The 23,343-nt window shown below is 36.1% G+C and overlaps 1 protein-coding gene across 1 annotated transcript in view; it reads right to left on the reverse strand.

Moving 5' to 3' along the window:
* Nucleotides 1-15,250: 15,250 nt before the first annotated feature.
* MBD5 (methyl-CpG binding domain protein 5) overlaps nt 15,251-23,343 on the reverse strand; it is a 56,228-nt gene continuing 48,135 nt past the window's right edge. Inside the window, exons 9-10 of the mRNA XM_070957013.1 lie at nt 16,558-16,633; nt 15,251-15,486 (exon numbers count right to left, since the gene is read on the reverse strand). Of these exons, the coding sequence (XP_070813114.1) occupies nt 15,415-15,486; nt 16,558-16,633 (148 nt within the window). The 3' untranslated portion in view covers nt 15,251-15,414. The remainder of the gene's footprint in view (nt 15,487-16,557; nt 16,634-23,343) is intronic.

Genomic DNA, 23,343 nt, shown 5'->3' on the forward strand with positions numbered 1-23,343 from the left:
CAGTTTACAAATAATTTGGTCCATCCCATTACATTATCCCATTGGACAATTCTCTTACTATGTCCTCACAACTTTCTATTCCAAAAAAGGAATTGCTGAGTACTTTCCTTTCTGTGGACAGATCTTCCTGGATATATCCAGTGGTGGGATTCAGCCAGTTCACATCACTTTGGGAGAACCGGTTGTTAACTTTCTGAGCAGTTTGGCAAACTGGTTGTTGGAAGAAATCAATAGGGCAGAGAACCAATTATTAAATTACTTGAATCCCATCACTGGATATATCTATCTATCTCTATCCATTTGTATGTCTATAGGTAAGTATATCAAGTGAAATGAAAATGTGTAAATAAAGTTAAAGCATTTATATCCAAATATATAAAGTTACAACAAATAGCTTTCAAATAAACATCCTACTCTTCAATGGTGGGTTTTAAATTTTTTTACTACCAGTTCTGCTGGCGTGGCATGGCTTGGTGGGTGTGGCTTGGTGGGCATGGCAGGGGAAGGATACTGTAAAATCTCCATTCCCTCCCAACTCCAGGGAAAGGTTACTGCAAAACCCCCATTTCCTCCCAATCAGCTGGGACTCGGGAGGCAAAGAATAGGTGGGGACGGGACCAGCCAGAGGTGGTATTTACTGGTTCTCTGAACTACTCAAAATTTCTGCTACCGGTTCTCCAGAACTGGTCAGAATCTGCTGAAACCCACCTCTGCTACTCTTGCATTTCCTCTGCTTTTCCTGAATAGACCTATCTCAAACGACTGGAAAAATGATAAAAACAGTATATCCATGAATTTGTGATGATTATAATAGTTCAATTTTTTTAATTTTTAAAAAGACCCAGTAGAACTATAGATAGCTCAGTGAAAGAAAAATAGTAATTGAAAAAAAAATTCCTACTTGATTTCAGACTCAGAACATTCTGCATGTCAGGAAGTGTTATAATCATTACTGAATACTACAGGTATTGATCTAGGACCACAATTGAACCCCAAATTTCTGTTGCTAAGTAAGAGATTTGTTAAATGGGTTTTGGTCTATTTTACAGCCTTACTTGCCACAGTTGTTCAGTGAATCACTGCAGTTGTTAAGTTAGTAACATGGTTGTTAACTGAATCTGGCTTTTCCGTTGTCTTTGCTTGTTAGAAGGTCACAAAAGGGGATCACATGATCCTCTGGACATTGCAACTGTCATAAATATGAGTCAGTTGCCCGGCGTCTGGATTTGGATAAAGTGACCATGGGGATGCTGCAATGGTCTTAAGTGTGAAAAACAGTCATAAATCCCTTTTTCCGCTGCTGTTGTAACTTTGAACAGTCACTAAATGAATTGTTGTAAATCAAGGACTACCTGTAGATTAGTAAGAAGGCACTACAGGAACCTTTAGTGGGGAATTTGAAGTGGGGTTGGGTTCCCGTTTCTGCTAAGTAGTCAACAAAAGTGCAGGAGATGGTCTAGAACACGGGTGTCAAACTCGCGGCATCAAAATTGCTGTCATGTGACATATCACAACGTTTTTCCCCTTTGCGGAGCTGGGGTGGGTGTGGCCTATGTGACACATCTGGCCCGCATGGCGCCACTTTGACACCTCTGGTCTACAAGAAAGTAAAGTAAAATGTGACAGCTAAATTGAACAGTAGCTCTTGAGCCAACAGGAAATCACTGCTTTGAAAGCATTTTGGGGTGAAGTGAATACAGGGTGATATTGTCTGTTTCTCTCTTCTAAAAATGGTGGATGGCCTTTATGAGCAAAGGGGAAGCTGACAGTGTAGATAAAGCCTAAAACTCCTGAGTCACAAAATATCAACTCTGGAATTACTGTACAACTTCTACAAACCAAGCTGTTTTTTAGTGCTGAAAACTACCACTTTTTACCCAGAGTGAAATCTATTTTCTGTAATGGCCTAGTCTAGAGGTGAAATGTTTGGACTTAATTTAGCCTTTAATGTAATCCTACATTTCAAAAGCTATAGTGACAATCATTTTCTGTTGTAATGGCCTCATAAGGTCACCTTTTAAAAAGCTGCTATAAAGCTTCATAACAGTTCCATCTGATATTCTACATTAACTTTCTTTCCCAAAAATGACAATTTTGTTCAGTTCATTTGGATTCCCTGACAGGGGGAGAAAGAGTGAAAGACTAGCCCATCCTCCTGACAGAACAGGCCGAAAGAACTGTAAAATATATTTTAAAATGAAAGTAAGAGCTGTATTCCCTCAGAATAATGTATATAGGCCAAAAATTTGACCTCTACTGAGGCCGACCAAATGCCTGTGGAAATTCCATGAATGTTAACACTTTTGTTGCACGATGTGGATTTGATATTGAGAACCGTAAGGCAATCGATAGCTTCCATTAATGTAAAAACAGGCAAGTATGAATGGCATTTACATTAATGGAAGTTATTGATTGCCTTATGATTCTCAATATCAAATCCACATCGTCCAAAACAGTGTTAGAGCCTTAGAGATTACAAGCAAAAGATTTCTGGCCAGGCCTTTCTTTTTTTTTAAATCAAGCTTTACTAGGATCTGTTACTAGGGTGTCTCAATTTAGAAGAACTGAGTTATTTGCCTAGGAATCTGATCATTTACTTAGAACAGAGGTGGGTAACTATGGCCCTTTTATGACTTGTGGACTTCAACTCCCAAATTCCTGAGCCAATTCTGGGAGTTGTTCACAAGTCACAAACGGGCCATTGTTATCCAGCCCTGTTCTAAGTTGAAGAAGCTTCTTGAATGAGAAATGAAATGTCTTCAAAGATAAACAAAAAAGTCCAGTTGCCTCCTGAAAAAGCACCTGACTGAGAGGATGATTGAGAATCTCCATGGACATTTAGCTCTGCCGTTTGGGATAAACACCCTTTGAATTTGTGCGGGAGTATGAATGGATTTTCAGAAAAAAATTGCAGACTACAGGAACCATTTGCGCTTCGATTTGCGATGCAGACAACACAGACTCATCCCCAATAACTTGCGCCTGTCTTCAACAGTGAAGGGACACAGGAGAGAAAACATCCTGCAGCCAAGGAAGCTCCACACCCATTTGCACTACTCAGGTGACTCTGAGGACACAGATAAACCTCCAAGTGGTCTTAACGACTCTCTAAAAGAATGCAAATGACCAGCTGTCTGCAAGGAGTATAAATCCTTCCATTCCCCACCATCCAGTCAGAGCTGAAGAAGCTTCTTGGATGAGAAGCAAAATGTCTTCAAAGAGAAAACAAGAAAGTCCAGTTGCCTCCTGAAAAAACACCTTTGAGAAGCTTCAGGGACTAATTAGGGTGCCTATTAAATAGCAGGCTTCACTGTGTAATAATTAGGGTGACCCCTAGGTGGCAGTAAAGATATATATATAAACATACATACATATATACATATATATATCAATGGTGGGCTTCCCCCGGTTCGCAGTAGTAAAACCGGCAGGAGGCTCCGCCACCGACCCTGACATCATCAAAATGCTTCTGCGCATGCGCAGAAGAGCGCGCAAGTGAGCAAAGCGCGCGCACGTGTGGCCCCACTGCAAACTGGTAGTAAAGGTAAGTAGAACCCACTCCTGATATTTGCTACAAAGTACAAGTAAAGGTAGTCCCTGATTTACAGCCATTTTAGTGACCTTTCAAAGTTACAACTGAACTGAAAAAGTCACTTACGATAGTTTTTCGCGCTTATGACTGTTACAGCATCCCCATGGTCACATGATCCAAATTCAGATGCTTGGCAACTGGTTCATATTTATGATGGTGGCAATGTCCAGGAGATCATGTGATCCCCTTTTGCAACCGTCTGACAAGCAAAGTCAATGGGGAAGCCAGATCCACTTAACCACCAGGTTACTGATTTAAAGACTGTGCAAGAAATGGGGCAAAACTCACTTTAACATCTGTCTCATTTAGCAACATAAATTTTGGGCTTACAACCACTACGCTAATGGTTGTAAGTCAAGGACTATCTGTTTATCAGAGGCAATTATTTCTCTTTGTTTCAGAGATCCCTAAGGAATAGCATTCCTCAGAAATCTATCTGGCCCTACCCTACCTTCAGGTAAGCCTTAAAGAGTCTAGGACAGGCTGATTTGTAACCTGTTTTGTTCAAATGTTATAGTTTGGGTTGTTCTCTGACACAGAGCATTATATTTTGTGGTTTTAGTAGACATTTTCTTCAGTTTTGAAATAGTTGTTCTAAAGTTGCTCTGGCAACTAAGGTGGCAAATAAATAAACCAACAAATGAATAAGTAAGTAAGGTGGAATTTCAACTTTATGATGGGTAGATTTGGAGAAAAGCATGGGACCACTTGGGGACAACAATTTATGATTAAATTGTTTAATTATTTGATTATTAAATAATACAATGGTTATTATTGTATCAATAGACATAGATGGATTATACCCTGAATATGCCTTCTTCAAATCATTGCTCAGTAAAGGATCAATGGCTGTTTCTAAGAATGACACCCTCTCAACAGGAAAATCAGTGGCTGAGTTTATACTACACACTGCACAAAGAGAGCCACACTTCATTCAAATCCTCCACTCTCCTGAAAACTATGAACTGTATTTGGGCTTAATGTGAATAAAACATGTCTGAGTTCCCACAACATGTTACACCACAAACTATCCAACCGCAATTTAGCTTCCTCCATCATAGTCTGGAGAAGCACAGTTTGGTTCTCAATGAAATGGCTTCCCTGCTTTCCTTGAGGTCAGGGATGAATGTTTGCAGTAGCAATAAATAGTTTTTTTTTTTTTTTTGCTCACTGGAACACCACTTTTTCTCTCTGGTCTGAAAAGAATTTTAAAAACTAACTAAGGGAAACCCTGACCAATGCTAGAAAAACTGAACAGCTGCATGGAGAAAGTGGATAAGAAGCATTTTTTTCTCCTATTGAAAGTGGAGTCATCCAATAGAACAGAATAATTGGAAGTTCTAAGTCTAAGGGTAGACTAAAGTCTAAGGGTAGACGAAAATAAATGCTTCTTTGCATATCTCAAAGGTAGGGTTTTTTTCCCACAAGGCAACTGGAGTGTTTTTTCTTTGAGGAAGAAGAAGACAACAACAACAACAAAAAAAAGCACCTTTCAGTCAACTATGACCTGAATGACTGAGAATCTCCATGGATGGGTTTTTTTTTTTTTTTTTTTTTTGCATAGTTCACAGTTAAAGTATGGAATTTTCTCTGGCAAGAGGAAACGCTAGCCACCAATTGAAATGGCTTTAAAATAGGATTAGACAAATTTATAAGGAAAAGTGGTTGTGTATGTGTTACCTCCAGTAACAGAGGCACTGTGTCTGAGTATGAACTGGAGAAATAGAGCATGTGTGCTTCTCAGATTAGCGGGGCCTTTGATCTGATTTAAAATGCTTTGAAAGTGTATTGGAATATGCTTTGAATAAGCCAGAGACACAGAACAAAACATTGCATACTAACCAGCCATTATTGTTGGGTTTTTTTTTTTTTTTTACTTGGGTTAAGTTCCTCAGCCAACTGCTAAGAAATTAATCCTCCTGTCTTTCAAATTTCACCCACATATGAATCTCAGCAGAGCCTTTAATTTTCCATTCTTCAAATACTTAAGAATCATGTTCTGTTTGTGTTACAAGATTTATCAATGGCGGTATTCTAATGACCTTGCTAAATGCTTTTTATGTGTTAAGGGTGTTTTATTTTATCCTGCTGAGTTCTCCTACACAGGTTCATAGTTCCTTCGTTGCTCCTTTTTCTGAAAGGCAATCAACGTGCCTTTTCTTTCACAAACCTTCAAAAGTTGCACAAGTGTACTCTCTGTGAAAGTTGTAAGATTGAAAGAAGGTCATCTTGCTATTAAATATAATTATTTTCCTACTGGGTTAGAGAGTGCTTAAATCCCCTTCATTAATTGGCTTTGGGTTCATAGCTTAGACATTCAACCTTACAACACGTCATGGCAAACCCATCCATGTCCCCAAATAATAAAGAAACAAGCTTCCATCTCTAAACGGTATGCTTATGCAATGCATTTGGAAGTCGCAAACATCAACATCAAGAAATATGGTGCTGCACATGAAGAATGCTCTTCTTCTCATGTGGCTGCTATCAAATATTGGTCATGTTGTCAGACCACTGTAAACACTATTCCATGGAGAAAAGCGAAGGAGATTGCAGTTGAAATTTAGGGGCTACCCACATCAGTGATTTATATGACAGGATTATCCACTGCCCATTTATGATATCCTGTAACAATAATATCTTGAAGATGCTATACATAGCAAATGTGACTAGCCTCTTAATTCACTAGTGGTGATGAAACACTATCCTCTACCTGGCTGAAAAGGAAGCTTAAAAGGCACAGTACAATCACACAGTTTTACCATCAAAATCTAGTTATCATATTATGTTCCCAGCATCAAATTGTCTTAGGCGGCTCCCTCAGTATTCTGTTGATCGAGATGGGCCCTTGAATGGAATGGAATCAGAATGCCACCATTTTCCTATTTTAGTTGATGATCTTACTACAAAGTTGGCAGGAAATGCCTTGCTATCACGTTTCCTACAACCTTATATTGTTGCTGTTCATTTACCCTGCTATAGGTTGATTACAATATACAGGTAGTCTTTGACTTATGACCGGTTGCTTTCAAAGTTATGACAGACCCTTGAAAAAGTGACTTATGACCCATATTTGAACTACTGACATATACTCCTATGTATCACGTGATCACATTTTGGGTGCTTGACAACCAGCCTGCATTCGTGGTCATTTGCCTCCTGTGGCCACATGACTGCAATTTATGGGGGGTTTTTTTGCCATTAATTGACATTTACTTCCAGTTTCCAACAAAAAACACTCCACAGCAAACCATTGATTTGTTTAACGACTGCTGCATTTGCTTAACACTACTGCAGTGTTGACCTGCCTTACCGCCATCTTGACTTATGAATAGTCACAAGTCACGGACTCCCTGAATTGCTGTTGAAGTGTGGCTATCCAAAATGGCAGGACTTTAAGAAGTGAAATCTGGCTAGTGATAATCATTTTTTACTTTCTGAGCACCTCTCTGACCCATTAGGATTTTGTACACATGCTTAAAGGTTGTAACAGAATGGGGAACCTCATGGCTCTAGAAATTGAATTACAAATTTAAGCAACTTCAATTACCGTGGCCAGTTGTGAGAAGCATTAAGAGTCGAGATTTACCTCTGGAGACCCATGGGATCCCAACCCTACTTTCACAAAAACCTCTTGTATTTATGGTACATCACCTTTCTATAATTTATAACTTTGGTTCATTTGTCCCCTTTTCTTACTCTCTCCACTCACATTTCTCTTGTGAGACAATTTGCCATGCCTCTGACCACATTCCCAAAGCTTAGGGCACCAAAATGGCATTTGGATTTAAGATACCACAATACCCCATGTTATTTTCACTGCAAGACATGAAAGTATCTATCCCTTTTAGCCTTCCTTTCTTCCATCCACATAGCAATAGATTTAAAAAAAAAGTAGTAAAATTAAAAGCAGCAGACATTGGAATAATAATTTTAAAAAAGCTGAAAACTGGTAAGTGTTGCCCATGTCACATTATCAGAATTACATGCATAGTTGCCATGGCGACTGTGTTTCTGGAACATTGAGCAGCACTATTTTATTTGTATTTTGCAAAGCCAGGATTGCCATCACAAATCCACCGGCTCGTGCAGTTGTACGACTCTCCTTTTGTGGTTTTGGATTTCAGCTACTACTCAGAATTTATTAAGAGCTAAAATCTAGGTTAGATTTTCTTTATTAGAAGCTTAATTTTATACTCTGAGGAAGCAACCTGCTGTGAGAGGATAGACAGAAATCTAGACAGTAATGAAGCCAAGTGGACATAGGGACAATAAATCATTTGAAACCACGTGAGTGTTAAGACTCTGAAAAATGTAACAGCCCTAAACTTTCTCGTATTATAAAACGGCAGATTGCTTGCGAAGGCTAACCCATATTTTATCATTTTATATGTGGAAGGCTGAACTCAATATAAATATATAGTTCTAGCATACATAACTTTTTTTTTTTTAAAAAAAGAACACTTTAATTTCTGAGGTAAATGCTGCATCGCTGAATCTAAAATGGAGTTGTATTTGACTCTTGCTGTAAGTAGCATTGCAAAATCAAATTTAGATTGGCAAAATTAGCAGATTAGCATTTGCAAAAGCAAATGTGGGAAGAATGCAAACTACAGATCTGAGTAATTTACCAATAAAAAATTGGTAAAAATCTACTGTAAAAAATAAAGTAGGTATTCAAGATAATTCTTAGTTCAATTCTGGTAACCCTGAAAATCTTAATTTTATTTATGCATCTTTTTGTCCCATTGATAGATTTCCAGATCTCAGGGCAATATTAGAAAGTAGATTCAGCAAATCTGAAACAGGTCTAATTGAAATCAGAATCTATCCAGGTTGATGAAGCTATAAAAAGTTTGGTAAAGAAAACAGCAAAATGGCAGTACTAGTTCTTTTGTCATCAAGATCACATCTTAGGACGAAATTGTTCTCATTTATCTTTTAAATTTGTTCTTTGTAGTATTTATTTCTGGGGGCTTAACTGCTTATGCCTCCTCCAATAAACAATTTACTATTATGCAAGAGTGAATATTATTTAACGATGGGATCAGTTTAGTTATTACTGAATAAAGCTATTTGCAGAAAAGGCACACTCTAGAATTTGGAATTAATATCCAAAATTTAAAACATCTTTCATATTCTTGAAATGCAGAAACACTGTTGTAAAAATGCCTCTTGAATTTCCAACCCCCCGTTTACCTGCATTCAGAGAATCTATGTTGTGGTTTCTATGGTTTCTCTTATATGAGTTTAACCACTGGATTTGTAAAGCATGGTTTTATCGTGAAGCCACTGTTACAGCTTAGACAAGAAACCGCGGTTATGCTAAATAGCATCCTGATGAGGCCAGTGCTTATGTGGAAGTGCAGTTTCAGTATGTTTCCATGCATTATATTTCGTGAAAATCAGCTTCAAATCTGCAGCTATGTTTCTGTGGCATACTTATACTCCTAGGAGCAGATATTTCTGTATTCACACAAATTCCTCATCCATAGGGATTCCCTACAGAGTTTTACTATCAAAAAAGCTACTAATTATCAGCCTCTCAAACATTTTAAGTGCAGCTTGGATGGAAGACAGGGTGCCTCATAGTCCACCCTAGTCTCCAAAATAATTCTCTATTCTATAAAAGCTGTTCTTAAAGGAGGGCCAGAGCAGGAGTGTCAAATTTGCGTGGCTAGCGTCATGTGCTGGGATTGGCTGTTTCAGCCAGAAATGCCTTTTCGGCTTGCAAAAACTACAGCCAGTTCAAACGGTGGATGGGATGTTAGGGTGAAATCAATGCCGGCTATTCTGAAAACTATGGTGGAAGTATTTTTAAGTAATACAACCATATTTTATTTTAAAGGTTCAGAACATCCATTCTGTATCAAACATTTTTTATATAGCCTGCAATATTGATAGGTGAGAAGAAATAAAACAGATAGAATGAAGCTATTTAGATAACCTAAAGATAACTTACCTGTCATGTACTCCAAAAGATGACTTCATGTTTTAGGCAGTAGAAAGAATTTATCCCTTTCAATTCTCATTCCCTTTAGCTTTCTGAAACATTTTGTTTTGTTTTAAGTTTATTTTTATGTAACACAGACAATAGGTGTCCTAGAAACTTTAGTACTGCTTTGGCTATGAAACTGATTTAAAAAGAACATTTAGTCTGATCCAAACTTCTTCAGAACTTTGGTGAAGTGTTCTATGAATACTAAACGGAACAAAGCAATTATGCTCATCCTGAAATAAAAGTAATAAAATCAAAACCTCTCGATATCAGAAATGGAAAATATTTTTAGTATATGTATCAATGTTTTTCAGAGCCTTGGAACCCATTCTTCGTAAGTGGTTCAAATTTGATTAGGAATCTTTGGAAAATTATTTATTAATCATTTTTCTTTAATCAATACTGTATACTGGTCCCTTTACTTTTTTATAATTTAACACTTATTTTAAAAAAGCAATACTGGTACTGGATAAGACTCTTGGGGGAGTTACAATAAAAGTCACCTAGCAAAACATTTTTCCTAGTTTCACAATGAATTTAATTCGGTTCAGTTGAAAGTCAATCCTTAGTCTTTCACTTGAACAAAGGGGAAGTATTTCTTTCAACAGACCATTTCTATTATTTTTGTTTTAAAATGACGATTTTCAATTTTATCTTCAGAAGTCAAATACAGGTCATCCTCGACTTACAACAGTTCTTTTAGTGACTGTTCAAATTTACAAAGGCACTGAAAAGTGACTTAAGACAATTTTATACACTAATGAAAACTGCAGCGTCCCCATGGTCATGAGATCAAAATTCAGATGCTTATTTATATTCATATTTATGACTGTTGTGGTATCCCAGGGTCATGTGATTGTCAATGGGGTAGAGAACCTTGTTACTAATTTAACAACTACAGTGATTCACTTAACAACTGTGATAAGAAAGGTCGCAAAATGGGGCAAATCTCACTTAAGAAATGTCTCACTTAGCAACAAGATTTTGGGCTCAATTGTGATTGCAAGTCAAGGACTACCTGTACCTGTAGCTGGTGGTATCTCTTGAATCTTGACTCTTAGCCATGCAGCCTTAGAAAGTTCATTAGAATTACAAGGACTCAGATGATTAAGTGGGATATGGTTTATCAAATTGTTTCAAGATTGTGATGCATTCAATGAATAAGACCTCCTTCAATTCAATCTATATCCCATGTCGTAGACTATTAGGATCACCAAAATGATAACAAACAAAGCATATATGCCCTTAATTATTTCTTCATATATGGGTTTCTTTTGTAAAATAATACCGCAAAAGTTGAACCATAGCTAGCTTTCTGAAATGTAGATGTTTGTAGAAGTGATGTATATATGTATTTGATTACAGTATTTGGAGAAAAATCGGGATATCCATGAAGACTCTTTCACGATCATCTGGCCACTGGTCACTTCTGGAGATAATCAATAAGGTACTTGCATCTGCATTGAAAGAAATACGTCTTCTTTGTGAATAGCAGCAGTTTTTAAAGTGTCAGATAAAATACGTAGGATGCAATTAATAGCAGAGACTATATTCTGAAATTAAAGTATATTTGCTCATGTCCTCAAGACATTTGCAAACTTCATTTAGGTAAGTTCCACAAAATAAGTGAATTAAAGGATAATATTAAGCTTTCACTAGAAGTAATGTAGGTTGAAGTTGAACCGTTTAAAATACTGTGCCCAGTGGACTTCTTTGGGGGAGAAACTAGAAGAAAACATATATTTTCAAGTTTTAATGGGCATGTGGATATGGTATTTAATTAATTGACACCAATATTAGAATGTGGATACAACATGCAAATATGGAGGGCCAACGAATCTCAGATTTAAATATTTAACTCAGCATTAGTTTTTGGTTATTTAATATTACAATATACACCCCATTTTAATATCAGGGATGTGCACCCCCTCCCAGCTTAGTGTTGTGCAAATATGGCCCCCTTCCGGAAGAGAACATCACAGTGAGATTTTTTGTGTGATTTAATCATAATATTGACAATTTTATCAAATTTTACAAAACTGGTATTTTTTTTTTTAAAAAAACTAACTCTTAATAAGACTAGAATGGGGTTCTTTTAAAATAGAAAAGCATTATTATGCTACTGCTCTTCTGGAATATTCATATTAAAAACCCTATGTAGCAAAATACAAACTGTAGCTAATAAAAGGTAATTCAGTCCACCATGATACTTTATACTGTTAAATTCTGGGAATTCACAAATAATATTGCTTTATTAGCATGTTGTCTGCACAATGGCATTGGTCAATTTAAATATGAAGACTAAAACAAAACTCCAAACTTAAGATTGTGGCCATAACTGCTATGGGACATATATTAATTTCCACCCTTTGGATATGATTTTCAGAACTAATGCCAGCAACGCTTGCTAGCCTAAATAATTGGCTAGAGGAATTAAAACTTCTTCATAAACAGAAATGGTGTTCATAAATCTCCATGATAGAAAGAATAATTTCTTTGATTTTATATAATTTTTATCACAATTGACCAAGAATAAATAAATAAATAGACACATGAGGATAGTTACCACTTTATATCCTCAAAACACCACACAAACATCCACTAATTGAGCTAATGAGAGGCTAGTCATCTTAAGGGGCCCAATTTCACTGGTTCTGCTTCTCATTTCTGTCATCGTGCCAAGTTACAGAATCAGTTCTTCTACCTTTGCAAATGAAGATATTTCCCCCCCCTTCTCTAAATATAGGAGCTTATTATTATAAATTAGAAAGGTGGCAAAACATTTTAAATGTTAAAATCTTCTGTTAGAAAAATATAGATTTGTTAAACAATAACAACAACAAAAACATAGGGTTGGGCCTTGAGTTTGTTTGTTTGTTTGTTTTTTAAAAAAGAAGTCATTTATGCATTAATGCAAAGAGAAAGAAATGGCTCTATGGGCAAATTCAAGTACGAGCGACCAGCTTTTTAATTGTAAAGTATGTGCAACATTTTTAAAAATGTTACAACACTGCATGACCTGTAATGCTCACAATATTTACATCAACTGCTTACATAAAACCATAAAAACTCTAAAAAGGAGGGAAAAATCTGTATGGACTGAAACAAACTATTCCTAGCACCCACATCAATGCCAATATTAACCAATGAAATCGAGTGCACAAAAATACTTTACATAGTCTACTAATGTAAAGTATACATTGGTGAGAAAAGAGTACAAACCTAATTAGTTAAAAATGTCAAAAGAAGGGTTGGTCAATACAAATTCAGTTTTAGGGACAAAAAAAAAAATCTTTAAAAAACTACTAAATATAAACACACATCCACCCATACACACACCCATGAGTATTCATGAATAGAAACATCTGTTTAGACACAAGCAGAAAGCCGGCTGGTACGAAAAATGGACAACATTAACTCTTTAAACATAACAAACACATCAACTTGTAACAAAAAAAATAAAAGAGTGCTAACTGATCTACACAAAGTATCATTTCAAATGAGCTTTCATGTAGGATTGTGGAGACTACCCTGCCATCACATAGAAGACACAATGAACCTACCCATCAGGTAGAAGGTGGAAGGATTCCTGTCTCCAGGTCACTGTAGCTTAGTGTGGTTAATTGCATTCCCTCAGACTGGGGTGTGGACAAAGGAATAAGAGCTGTCCAGATGAGAGTAGGTGATCTAGCCCCATGCTAGAGTTATGTGCATTGGGAAGGAGAGCTGACTGGGATAAGCTGTTATCCTCTGGGACTCATTTCACATGGAAAGTGGAGTGGGGCCCAGAGAACATGAACTTAGGCAGGTGATAAGTCCTCTTCATGTAAGCACTACATTTTGGTTATAGACTTATTGTCATCAGCCTTGGATACCGCTGATTACCAGTAATCTTTGCTAGGAGAGGTAACTAGGCCATTTTAAGGAATGACGTTCCAGGATGAGATACAACGTGGCTCCTAGATGAAGAGGTAGCAGGTAGTCCTCAGGAGACTCCATCTTGGGCCTAGGCATAGTGAATTAGGATACTTGGAAAAGGGGGGAAGGCCACTGCCATTATATGCAGCACCCATATTAAAAATGACACTGCATTATAATTTCTTTCAAAGGTACACAATGGGTATTTTGAGAAACCTCACAGCTTCAGGTTCATGTATCTGTAGTGTACTATCATATTCTAACATATATGCTTCACATTTCTTTCAAACTTAACATAACATAAATAATCTGGTTAATAGATTCAACCTGCACATTTCTGCCACATTAATATAAATATATATAAAGATATATTTATATATTTATATATACGAATCTGTTAATGGTATAAATAATTCTTATTAAATAAAATAAATCTGATATGTTACATAATACTGATAAAATCACTGGCTGGGATCCAAAGAACTACATTAGGTCCATCCAAAGACTTGGATATGTATCAACCGGACTTTAACTAATTGCTACCTTTCTCAAACAATAACTCCACCGTATCGGAAAGAATTGTTTTGAAAGTTGCCAATGGTTCAAGAACGCTGGTAATCTCCAAACTGGGAAAAAGGAGATTTTGTTCAAAAGATACTTTGAAAAATCTTATAGGTGCACTGAACTAGCTGTGGAGTCCTTTGGATCCTGGCCACTGCCGCTAATAGTTTAGCAAGTCACCTTTAACTTTAGTATTAATAAGGAAAATGCTGTTGGTATTGGCAGGCAGGGGAATTCAGTAACTGCTTACGCTCATCTAGTCCACTGAATACAGAAAAAATATCCAAGGACAACTGGTCACTGAATCCCTTTGTTAATTTAGGAACACGTTTTTGCTAAATTGTAATCTTACTGCTAACAATTAGCAACAACAATGAATCCTTTAATTGGGCTATTGCTCTCATACTTTAATAGAAATTGTGTTCTTTGCTTAAATAAATTGGAATAGCTACTTTAGGCTTTGTTAAAAGTTTTGGAAAAAAAAGGAAGTAAAAATGAATGCTGATATGTTTCTGATTTCAAAGCGGGTAGCTAGGAAATTCTGTTAAAGCTGACTCAAATAGTCTATCTAAATATTTTTAATTAAAAAAATCTACAATACTATAATTTAAAACTCAATTTTTAAAATAACACACAACCGGTAGTTGCAGCTATTGATATCTTAATTTGACCTATGATCCCACATCCCATTAGGAATCTGCAAGGTTTCACTCTCCTACAGGGACCCAAAATGGAGTACAGTACTTCCAGGCCAGGTTCATTCCAAACAGACACTATAAATGAACACTCAGTGGCAAAAAGTGTTATGTCATAATTAGGGGATTACATAATCATGCCTTTTCACTGCTGTTAAATACAAAAACAGCATTTTTTTTACATTATTATATAAAAGCATTTAGGCTGTATTTTTATTTATCACTTTACATTGGTAGTCTCTTGTATGTGTACTCAATAGAAACCAAAGAATTTTGTACACTATTCTTTTGTACAATAAAAGATAAAGTGTGCATTAGGTATGCTTGTACATGACAATAGTACACTATTTACATTTCAGATATCGTCATGAAATTCTGTTTTATCTATGTACATAATGAAAATTTTGCAGAAACATTTGGACTATAATTTTATAATCACAATTTTAGTATTATAGAAAAAAAGGATTTATAGACACTCTTCAATCTTTAGAAGATCTGGATTTACTTCTCCCTCTTTATCAATAAGAATACTGTACCACTGTTTTGTTTAGCACCTTGTGGTGATTATATATATATACATATATATCTATATATATGAAAATTATGTGCATGTTATGTAAGAGCCAGATCAGTAACAAAGACATTCAATGTTATCTAGAGATCTTCCTCCTCTTGGGTTTTGGAGGCTTCAGCTGTCTGTCTCCCTGTGGAATCTGATGCACCTAGAGAAAACAAAAAGGAAGACTTTAAGGATTAACAGTAATTGCATCGTGTTCGTGTCGAAAGCACCAAGTTGCTTCCAGGTTGGAAGGATTAGCTGGCTATCACCATTGCCTGTGGGGTGCCCAGTTGGGGCCTCCTTTCATATACCCATTAACGTGCCTACTGAAGGGGTACCTATCTATCATCTTATGAACGCACACTTTCAAACTGCTAGGTCAGCAGGATCTGGAGCGATTGATAGGAGCTCACCCTGTCCCATTGCAGCAACTTGGTCTCAAACACGGGCTTCCTGCTTGTCAACCCAGCATCCTAACCAGGCAAGCAACCCTGCTCCTCATTAACAGTAATGAAATATTAGATAGTATTTTAAACATTTTATGTATTAGATAACAGATATTATCTGTACAGATATTTGACTCAGCTAGATCAGTTTTGTTATAGCGTAGAATGAAGGTACAAACATATAGAAGAGCTTCCTGTTTCAGGATGTCAGAGTGAAACCTATACCTATGGTTCATGGTATAAATTCTAAGTCTCTTCCCCCTGCCTTGAAAGTCAATGGATATTTGGTCAACTTTTGGCTGACCTTGAGAGGCACCTGAGGTATGTTGTCATAAAAATTCTCCCTTAATCTGGAGGTTCTTGCCTCATCAGGTTCATTCCTTACAACACATCTCTCTGATAGTCAGAAACAGCGAGCATAATGATATGGCACACTGGGACAGGTTACCAACTATGAATAGAAGTGGAAGAAGTCACTTGTTGAAGCCACTGGGACAAGATACAGTGTCTAGAGAACCAATCTGAGCCAACTTAATTACTTCTATTTTAGATCTGAGAATATATTTAGATCTACCTAATGAATTTATTGGGAATGTATATTTTGGAATATTATGGTCAACTCATCTTAAACCATGCAGAAAATTTATTTTCTGTAAACCTTCCCCTTCTTCTGTGCTTCTGCTCCAGTTATCTGCTTCTTCACAAATACTGGGCTTGGGGAATCCTCCCTATTTTTCCTCCCTCTGCTGTCACACCCCCTCTCCCCAAATTAACTATTAGGTACTTACATTCCCAGACATTTTGTCAAGTTCACTCATGGCCTCATGGATAGCAGCTTCTAAATGGTTATTTAGCTTCCCACTTCTAAGATGAAAATAGAGGAATAATTTACAGTAATGCTGTAGCTTTTCAATAGAATATACTTTTAAAAAATAAGTATTGCAACTTCAAGTTAACATTCATATGTTTTCAGTTTAATGTGCACACACACAAAGACATCTAGGTAGTCTTCAGATTATAACCATTCATTCAAGAACTGTTGACGGCACTGCACAATTGCTACTTACTGTACAACTGGTCCTTGGAGTTCTGACCATTGCAGTGTCCTAGCAATCATGTCATTGCAATTTGGTGTTCGTAACCTGGTTTGGGATTATGCTGCATTGAGTTGCCATCCTGTGATTGTGATTTCCAATGCTACCTGATGGTTCCCAAAGTAAAGGCAAAGTCTGTCATCTATCTATCTCTCTACCTATCTATCATCTATCTATCTATCTATCTATCTATCTATCTATCTATCTATCTAATCTAATCTAATCTAATCTAATCTAATCTAATCTAATCTATCATCTATCCATCCATTTGTCCACACACATCCACATGTATATATCTGACACATGTTGATGTATCAGTAAAATGTTAATAATTGATCAAAACCAGCAAGGTATATTTGAAGAAAGCTTTATAGGAAATGAAAGGAATTAAGAATATTATTAGGAAAAATAATTAATGACTTAAAGATTTTAAAAAAAGAAAAGGCATAAATTTGAAAGCAGTTGGTTAGAGCTTTTTAAATATTATATTTAAAAAGAAATTTTATATACATAGTCTAAAATTATAGGCGTACAGAATTTTATAAAAAATAATAAAATAGTTGAAGATGCACTGATAAAATTGTGGGATCTCAGAATCTCGAAATATAGGATTTAAGTGCAGTAAAATTGTGGGGGAAACAGAAGTTTATGTCCTTGGAGTATATCAACAATAGAACAAAAAGGAAGATGAATATTTTAACAAGACAAGTGAATATAATGATAATTTGCATACATGTGGTTTTTTCCTACTTAATAATTAACCATGTAGATGGAAAATTTGTGATAAAAATAGTGAACTAAATTGTTTATTCAAAACAAGTTACTTCTCTTCAGGATTATAGAGCTGAAAGACCTTCCAGAATATTATAGATTTCTGAGATGGGTGCTGAATGTGATCAGCTTGTGCATAAACCAAGTAGCAACATAAATAGCAGCTCCGTTCAATGTGCACAACCCAAGATGGGACAAGAGATGAGCAGTCTCTCCCTTCTCCTAGTTGTGTAACTCTGGGGGAAAAGATAGTCTACATATTTTCTCTCTGCAGAAGGAGGCCTTTCTTGAACATATGAATGCTTCTATTTGAACTGGATTTCTCCTTTTGAAGAGTTTCACTCAAGTGAAATCTGTTTAATAGTATAATTCAGTAAGAGGACAGAAAATGTGGTCATTTTGGTAAGGAATTTCAATTCTAAATTCAGTCTGAGACCTAACACACATCAAAAAAACATAACACCATACCAAGGTTTTAAATATATTTCCAAAATGGTTACAGTATTCTATTTTTAATAGCTACATGAATACTACAGTATTTAGGACAAAAAGATGTTTACTTTCTCAGCTGCAAATTACTTTTTATTTTTAAAACAGAGTACTACACACAACATCTGTTTGTGCAAAGATTTTCAAATACCTTCTTCGCTCCGAACATCTATCAAATCTGCCTCAGAAAGTTAACAATAGATCACAAAGAAGTTGTATGCATTTTATTAACACATGCAGCTATATAGAACTATAAACTGTTAAGATTATGTCATTTAGCATCTGTAGATTAGGAATTATCCAGAGAGAAGTCATGATTTAAAACTCATATTTTTTAAAATATTCTTAAATTTTAAGGTACAGAAATAATAACGGAAATAATATGTTAATTCTAATGGATAATAGAAATCAAATATAATTTCAGTCCAGTATCACAATAAAATGTTGATTTAATGGACTATTTGGGTGGGATGGGTACCCATTAATCCTAGATATCTGTTAAACTTGGAAGAGATTGTAGATTTTTGCACGCATAACAAAATGGATTAGGATTCTTTCTTTCAAACTGATGGCATTTGGCTGTAGCTGCCATCTTATTCTATTCATATTACTTACTTACAAACACACACACAAACAGTTGAGAGAGAGTATTCGACCTAAAGTCAAATATACAGTCTTGTGAAAAAGCCAGCTTTCATACGCGACTAGAACTCACAGTCTCCTGGTTTCTAGGCCAGCACCTTAACCAGCACCCATCACACCAAACCAGCTCCAAATATATTTGATAAGCTTTCTAGAGAATTTTTAAAAATGATAAAATACCCAGAATCCTTAAATATCTATATGTTCAGAAATAACAAATATATGAACATACAGGTGCAAAAGGAAGAGATTTGTTCATATAACATGAAATCCAATTAAGAATAATGGATGAGAAGGGACTTATATATACTGTTCGTTTCTACCGCTGCATTTAGAAATCCAGTGTTTTAACTTTATTTAATCTACTGAATAATAATTACAATTTCCGTATATGCAGGAATTAACTTTAACTCATCATTGTCTCTTTTCACATAATGGGAATATATTAAAATATGTCTGGCTATAATTCCAATCCAATTGCAAGTATTTCTGGGGATTTTTGTGTGTGAAATCAAATTGTTAACATTTGTGTGCTTTTGCACCTCAATTAACGTGCATTAATTCTCTCCATGGGCTATTTTGCCTCAAATAACTGAATTCATTCTGAATTCATGGATGTAAACTTTAGTACCTTGGGATTTGCCTTGAGGGGGCCATGTCTTCCTGGTTTGAATTCCCATTCTGAATTGGACTGCAACTGGTGTCATAAGACTACGGCAAGCACCAATTCAACAAAGCACATTGAGTGTGATTGAGACCTTAGCTTTAATTGAAATGCTGTATCTACGACTTCTCCACACAGCACTAGAAAAAAGGGAAAGACCATTTCTATTGTTAAGAATTTTATCTGTTACATGAAGGTATTTTCGGGGGGACATTTATGACTTGACTTCTGCGCCCCCACCCCCGTATCTGAATTGACAAAAGGCTGAAGATATTGAACTAAATTGGAAATAAACAATACTGTAGCGCCAGTTGAAAAATAGGAGTTTATCAAAATTCATCTCACAATAACTGACAAATTTGGTAAAACTTTCAGCTTTGTTACTACAGATTAGTAATGTTTTTTTTTTTAAATTTCAGGACTCATTCCCAAGGTTTATGCAAAGACCTTTTTTTTCCTATGAGTTTTACATTTATTGATATTTACTGTGTGAAAAATTAAAATTTTTCACATTCACTGTTGCTACTGCTTCTCATAATTGTTTGATGGGATTTTAATATTGTACTATTTTTCAGCATAGGCTGACAAAATAATTTTGATTTTGCAGAGTCCTTAGAAAAGGCGGCCCGCAGGCTGGATGCATCACGCGCAGGCTACGTCCACCCCGGCTCTGCAAAGGCAAAAAAGTCACCATTCATTTCGTGATGTGATTGAGTTTGATACCCGTGCCTTAGAGGGTTTTAGGACCATTTTAAGAAATATTGCTATAGATAATCATTATACTGTATTCACTTTTTGATGTAGAACTAGATTAATAATTATACTTTATTTATTCTATTTCAGTTTTTATTTTTGTTATTATTAATGCTGTATTTATTTAGTATTACATACTTATCTTGATTTGGATTGCCTCTTTTTTTTTGGGATGCTGCTGTTGAAGAACTATAAATTGCATCAAAGCAAATGTTTCATCTGTGTCCAGTACTGATCAGAATTAAATGTCATGAATAAAGGCAAATACACATATCCCAGGATAATGTTGCAAGCTCGAATCTGGGTCAGTCCCTGGGACCAGAGGTTTACTCTTCAGAGCTTTTGGACTCATGCTGGACCCATCCTCCGGGAACTTCTCTCTACTGGAATATGTGCTTTGGGCTATTCTGTAAATTGTATTTATGTGGTGCCTATATTTACGTAGGACAGACGGGGAGATTATTTGTAGTGTGATTCAATTTTGCAACAGGTTTCTATTCTAAATTGCATACTAACAAGAAACTTTCAGATTACCTGATTATATTGGATTCTGATAAATGTAACATCAAATGCTTTTATTGAACAGCCTTTACAGTAGGAGAAGAAAAATAATTTGGTACAGCAATTAATTATCAGGGGGGGGGGAAAGAAAACAACAAGACCATAAAACAACGTATCTAATTAAAAGTTTAATGCAAACATAGACAGGATTGCAAATTTTTAATCTGTTATATATCATTAACTATAGGAGCAATAATTTTAAATGAAATTATTGGTATGACTGGTGGTTACAGTTGGAAAATCTTTAAGCAAGTACAAATTGAAAGTCTGACTTACTTATATCCTCAACTATAATTAGAACTTTTGTTGTTAATAAAATAGAGTGGCTATTTTCTTTGCCATCTATGGAGATACCTACATGGCACAACTATCCCTCAGGTCATAAACTTTTATGTATTTTGCCTGGCCTGAGAGGTTAAGTGTCCCCTTATGGGAATCTTAAGCGTTGTCTAATGTCTCTCTAATAAAAATCTAAAATAAAACCAAAACAGCAAGTAAGACATGATTGATCACTTGACCTAGCTAATCTATCAGAGATATTTCTTTTTTCTTGCGTTGTCATTGTCCCATGTGGCAGGGGACTGCGTGTAATTGAGTTATGGGCTTACAATACAACACAGGGAGACATCAGAACAGTAAATAACCCAAATTCAAATGGAGTAGAAAACTTTAAACAAAGCTAAAATAGGCTCATTGTATTTGCAAGGTACTACTAGCAAGAAAAGATGAATTGCATGAACAACTATGCGGTGTTTTGGCAAAGGCAGAATTTTCCTTCTGTCCTTTAAGTAGAGACCCAGTTTGGTGTAGTGGTTAAAGTGCTGGACTTGAAACTAGAAGACTGAGAGTTCTAGTCTCCTGGGTGACTTTGAGCCAATCACTCTGTCTCAGCCCAACACACCTCACAGGATGATTATTGCAGGAAAAATAGGTGGAGAAAGAAAGTATTAGGAATGCTCACCACCTTGAGTTACTCATAAAGTAATACAGGTGGGATAAAAATCTAATACAACTGGAAATATGCTGAGTAGGCAAAAGAAAAACTATGCCAATATTGTTTACTCCTTATTTGTTTACAGGACTATATATATTCAAAAATGTTTGAGCTTGTAATAGCAGTAATAGTAACAGTAGTAGTAATAGTAGTAGTTCTTCATAGATAGGATGTTAAATGTTTGCAAAGGGTAATTGTGCTGAGCTAAACTCCAGTGGGGATAATTGCTTCCTCCTTTGTCTCCTGTGCCCTCTCCACCAGTCACTCATTTAATTGCTCACCTGCTCATTGCTTTTCAATCTGTTAAGGTATATCACTTTTCCTCTTTACAAGCTGCACAAGGCAGTCTTTATTCAGTGATGTAATTACAGATGGGACAGACTAATCAGCTTGTAAGTTTGCCAGAGGCCACGTTCATTTTATAATCTTAGAAAAATGGATTGCCTTGGCTCAAAATAAGGACTTGGCCGATGGCCAATATTTGGGGTTAGGAATTATTGGCTAGTGACAATATGGGATGGGGGGAGGGAGCAGATTAGAGGAAGGGATTGGGGAGGCGGCAGCAGAGGCAATCATTTATACTATCTCCTCCTCCTCCATTTTTGCAAAGTTCCTATCAGCTACTTCTCAGTAGCCGGACCTTTCTTGGCAAGAGAAGAAAGAAAAGTGTGAAGTGTACCCATTGGGTATAAAGAAAGGAGAACGCAATAGAAGCCTGTTGCCTCTTGGGGACTGAAACAGTTTTTAGGAGAAACATTTCCCTTGATGTGTGTGTGTCTCAGTGGTAGCGAAGCCACATGACTTTGAGACAATGTGGTTTGGATTTCCTTAAATTCAGCATTTCAATTTTTTATGTGTATGTGATGGGATAGAATTTATTCCCGTGAGAAGAATTTGACTTCCAACATTCGTATAGCGTAGCAAATATTTCAAATGCTTCATTACCTGTAGGGCATCAAGACTGAGAAGCTAATTTTAAGTTCTCTTACAGGGATCTTGTGATATCTAAAATGGCCAATAAACAGCTTCTTTGCCTCTGGTGAATCTTGCACTGGAGACTATATATGATTTAAAGGGCATCATTTACCATATCTATTTATTTTATCCTCATATTGCCTCTTATTGAGATGGTTTAAATGAGAGATTTTTGAAACTATTTCGAAATCTGTAAAATCTATTTAACAGATTTAAATGAGTGAATATGTATACCGGTATATATTCTTTTTGTTTACTAACAAATTCTCCACAAAGTGATTCTTGGTTATCAAGCTGAAGCACCTGATTGTGCTGAGGAGATTGTTTCTACATCTTGATTGAAAAGATGGAAACTTCAAATTAAACATCTTCATAATTGGGATAGAATCGCTTGAGGGGTTGCCTGGAGTTTTGGTGGAGGAGTGGATGGTCTGGAGATGTTTAAATAGACTATGCACTAGTATGGCTAGAACAAAATACCATATGGAAAAATGGGGGATTCTCCCACTTACTGTGAATAAGGCACTATTCAATCTTTTACAGTGCCCCCTGGGACCGACATGCACACAGAATGACTTACTAGTCGGAAATATCCCTGCTGTCAATGTAGGATGGCATTGGGCTGGAACTA

The sequence above is a fragment of the Pituophis catenifer genome, unplaced genomic scaffold (genome assembly GCF_029215685.1).
Source record: "Pituophis catenifer annectens isolate HBS135680 unplaced genomic scaffold, rPitCat1.0.hap2 SCAF_1, whole genome shotgun sequence".
In the NCBI taxonomy this organism is placed as follows: domain Eukaryota; kingdom Metazoa; phylum Chordata; class Lepidosauria; order Squamata; family Colubridae; genus Pituophis; species Pituophis catenifer.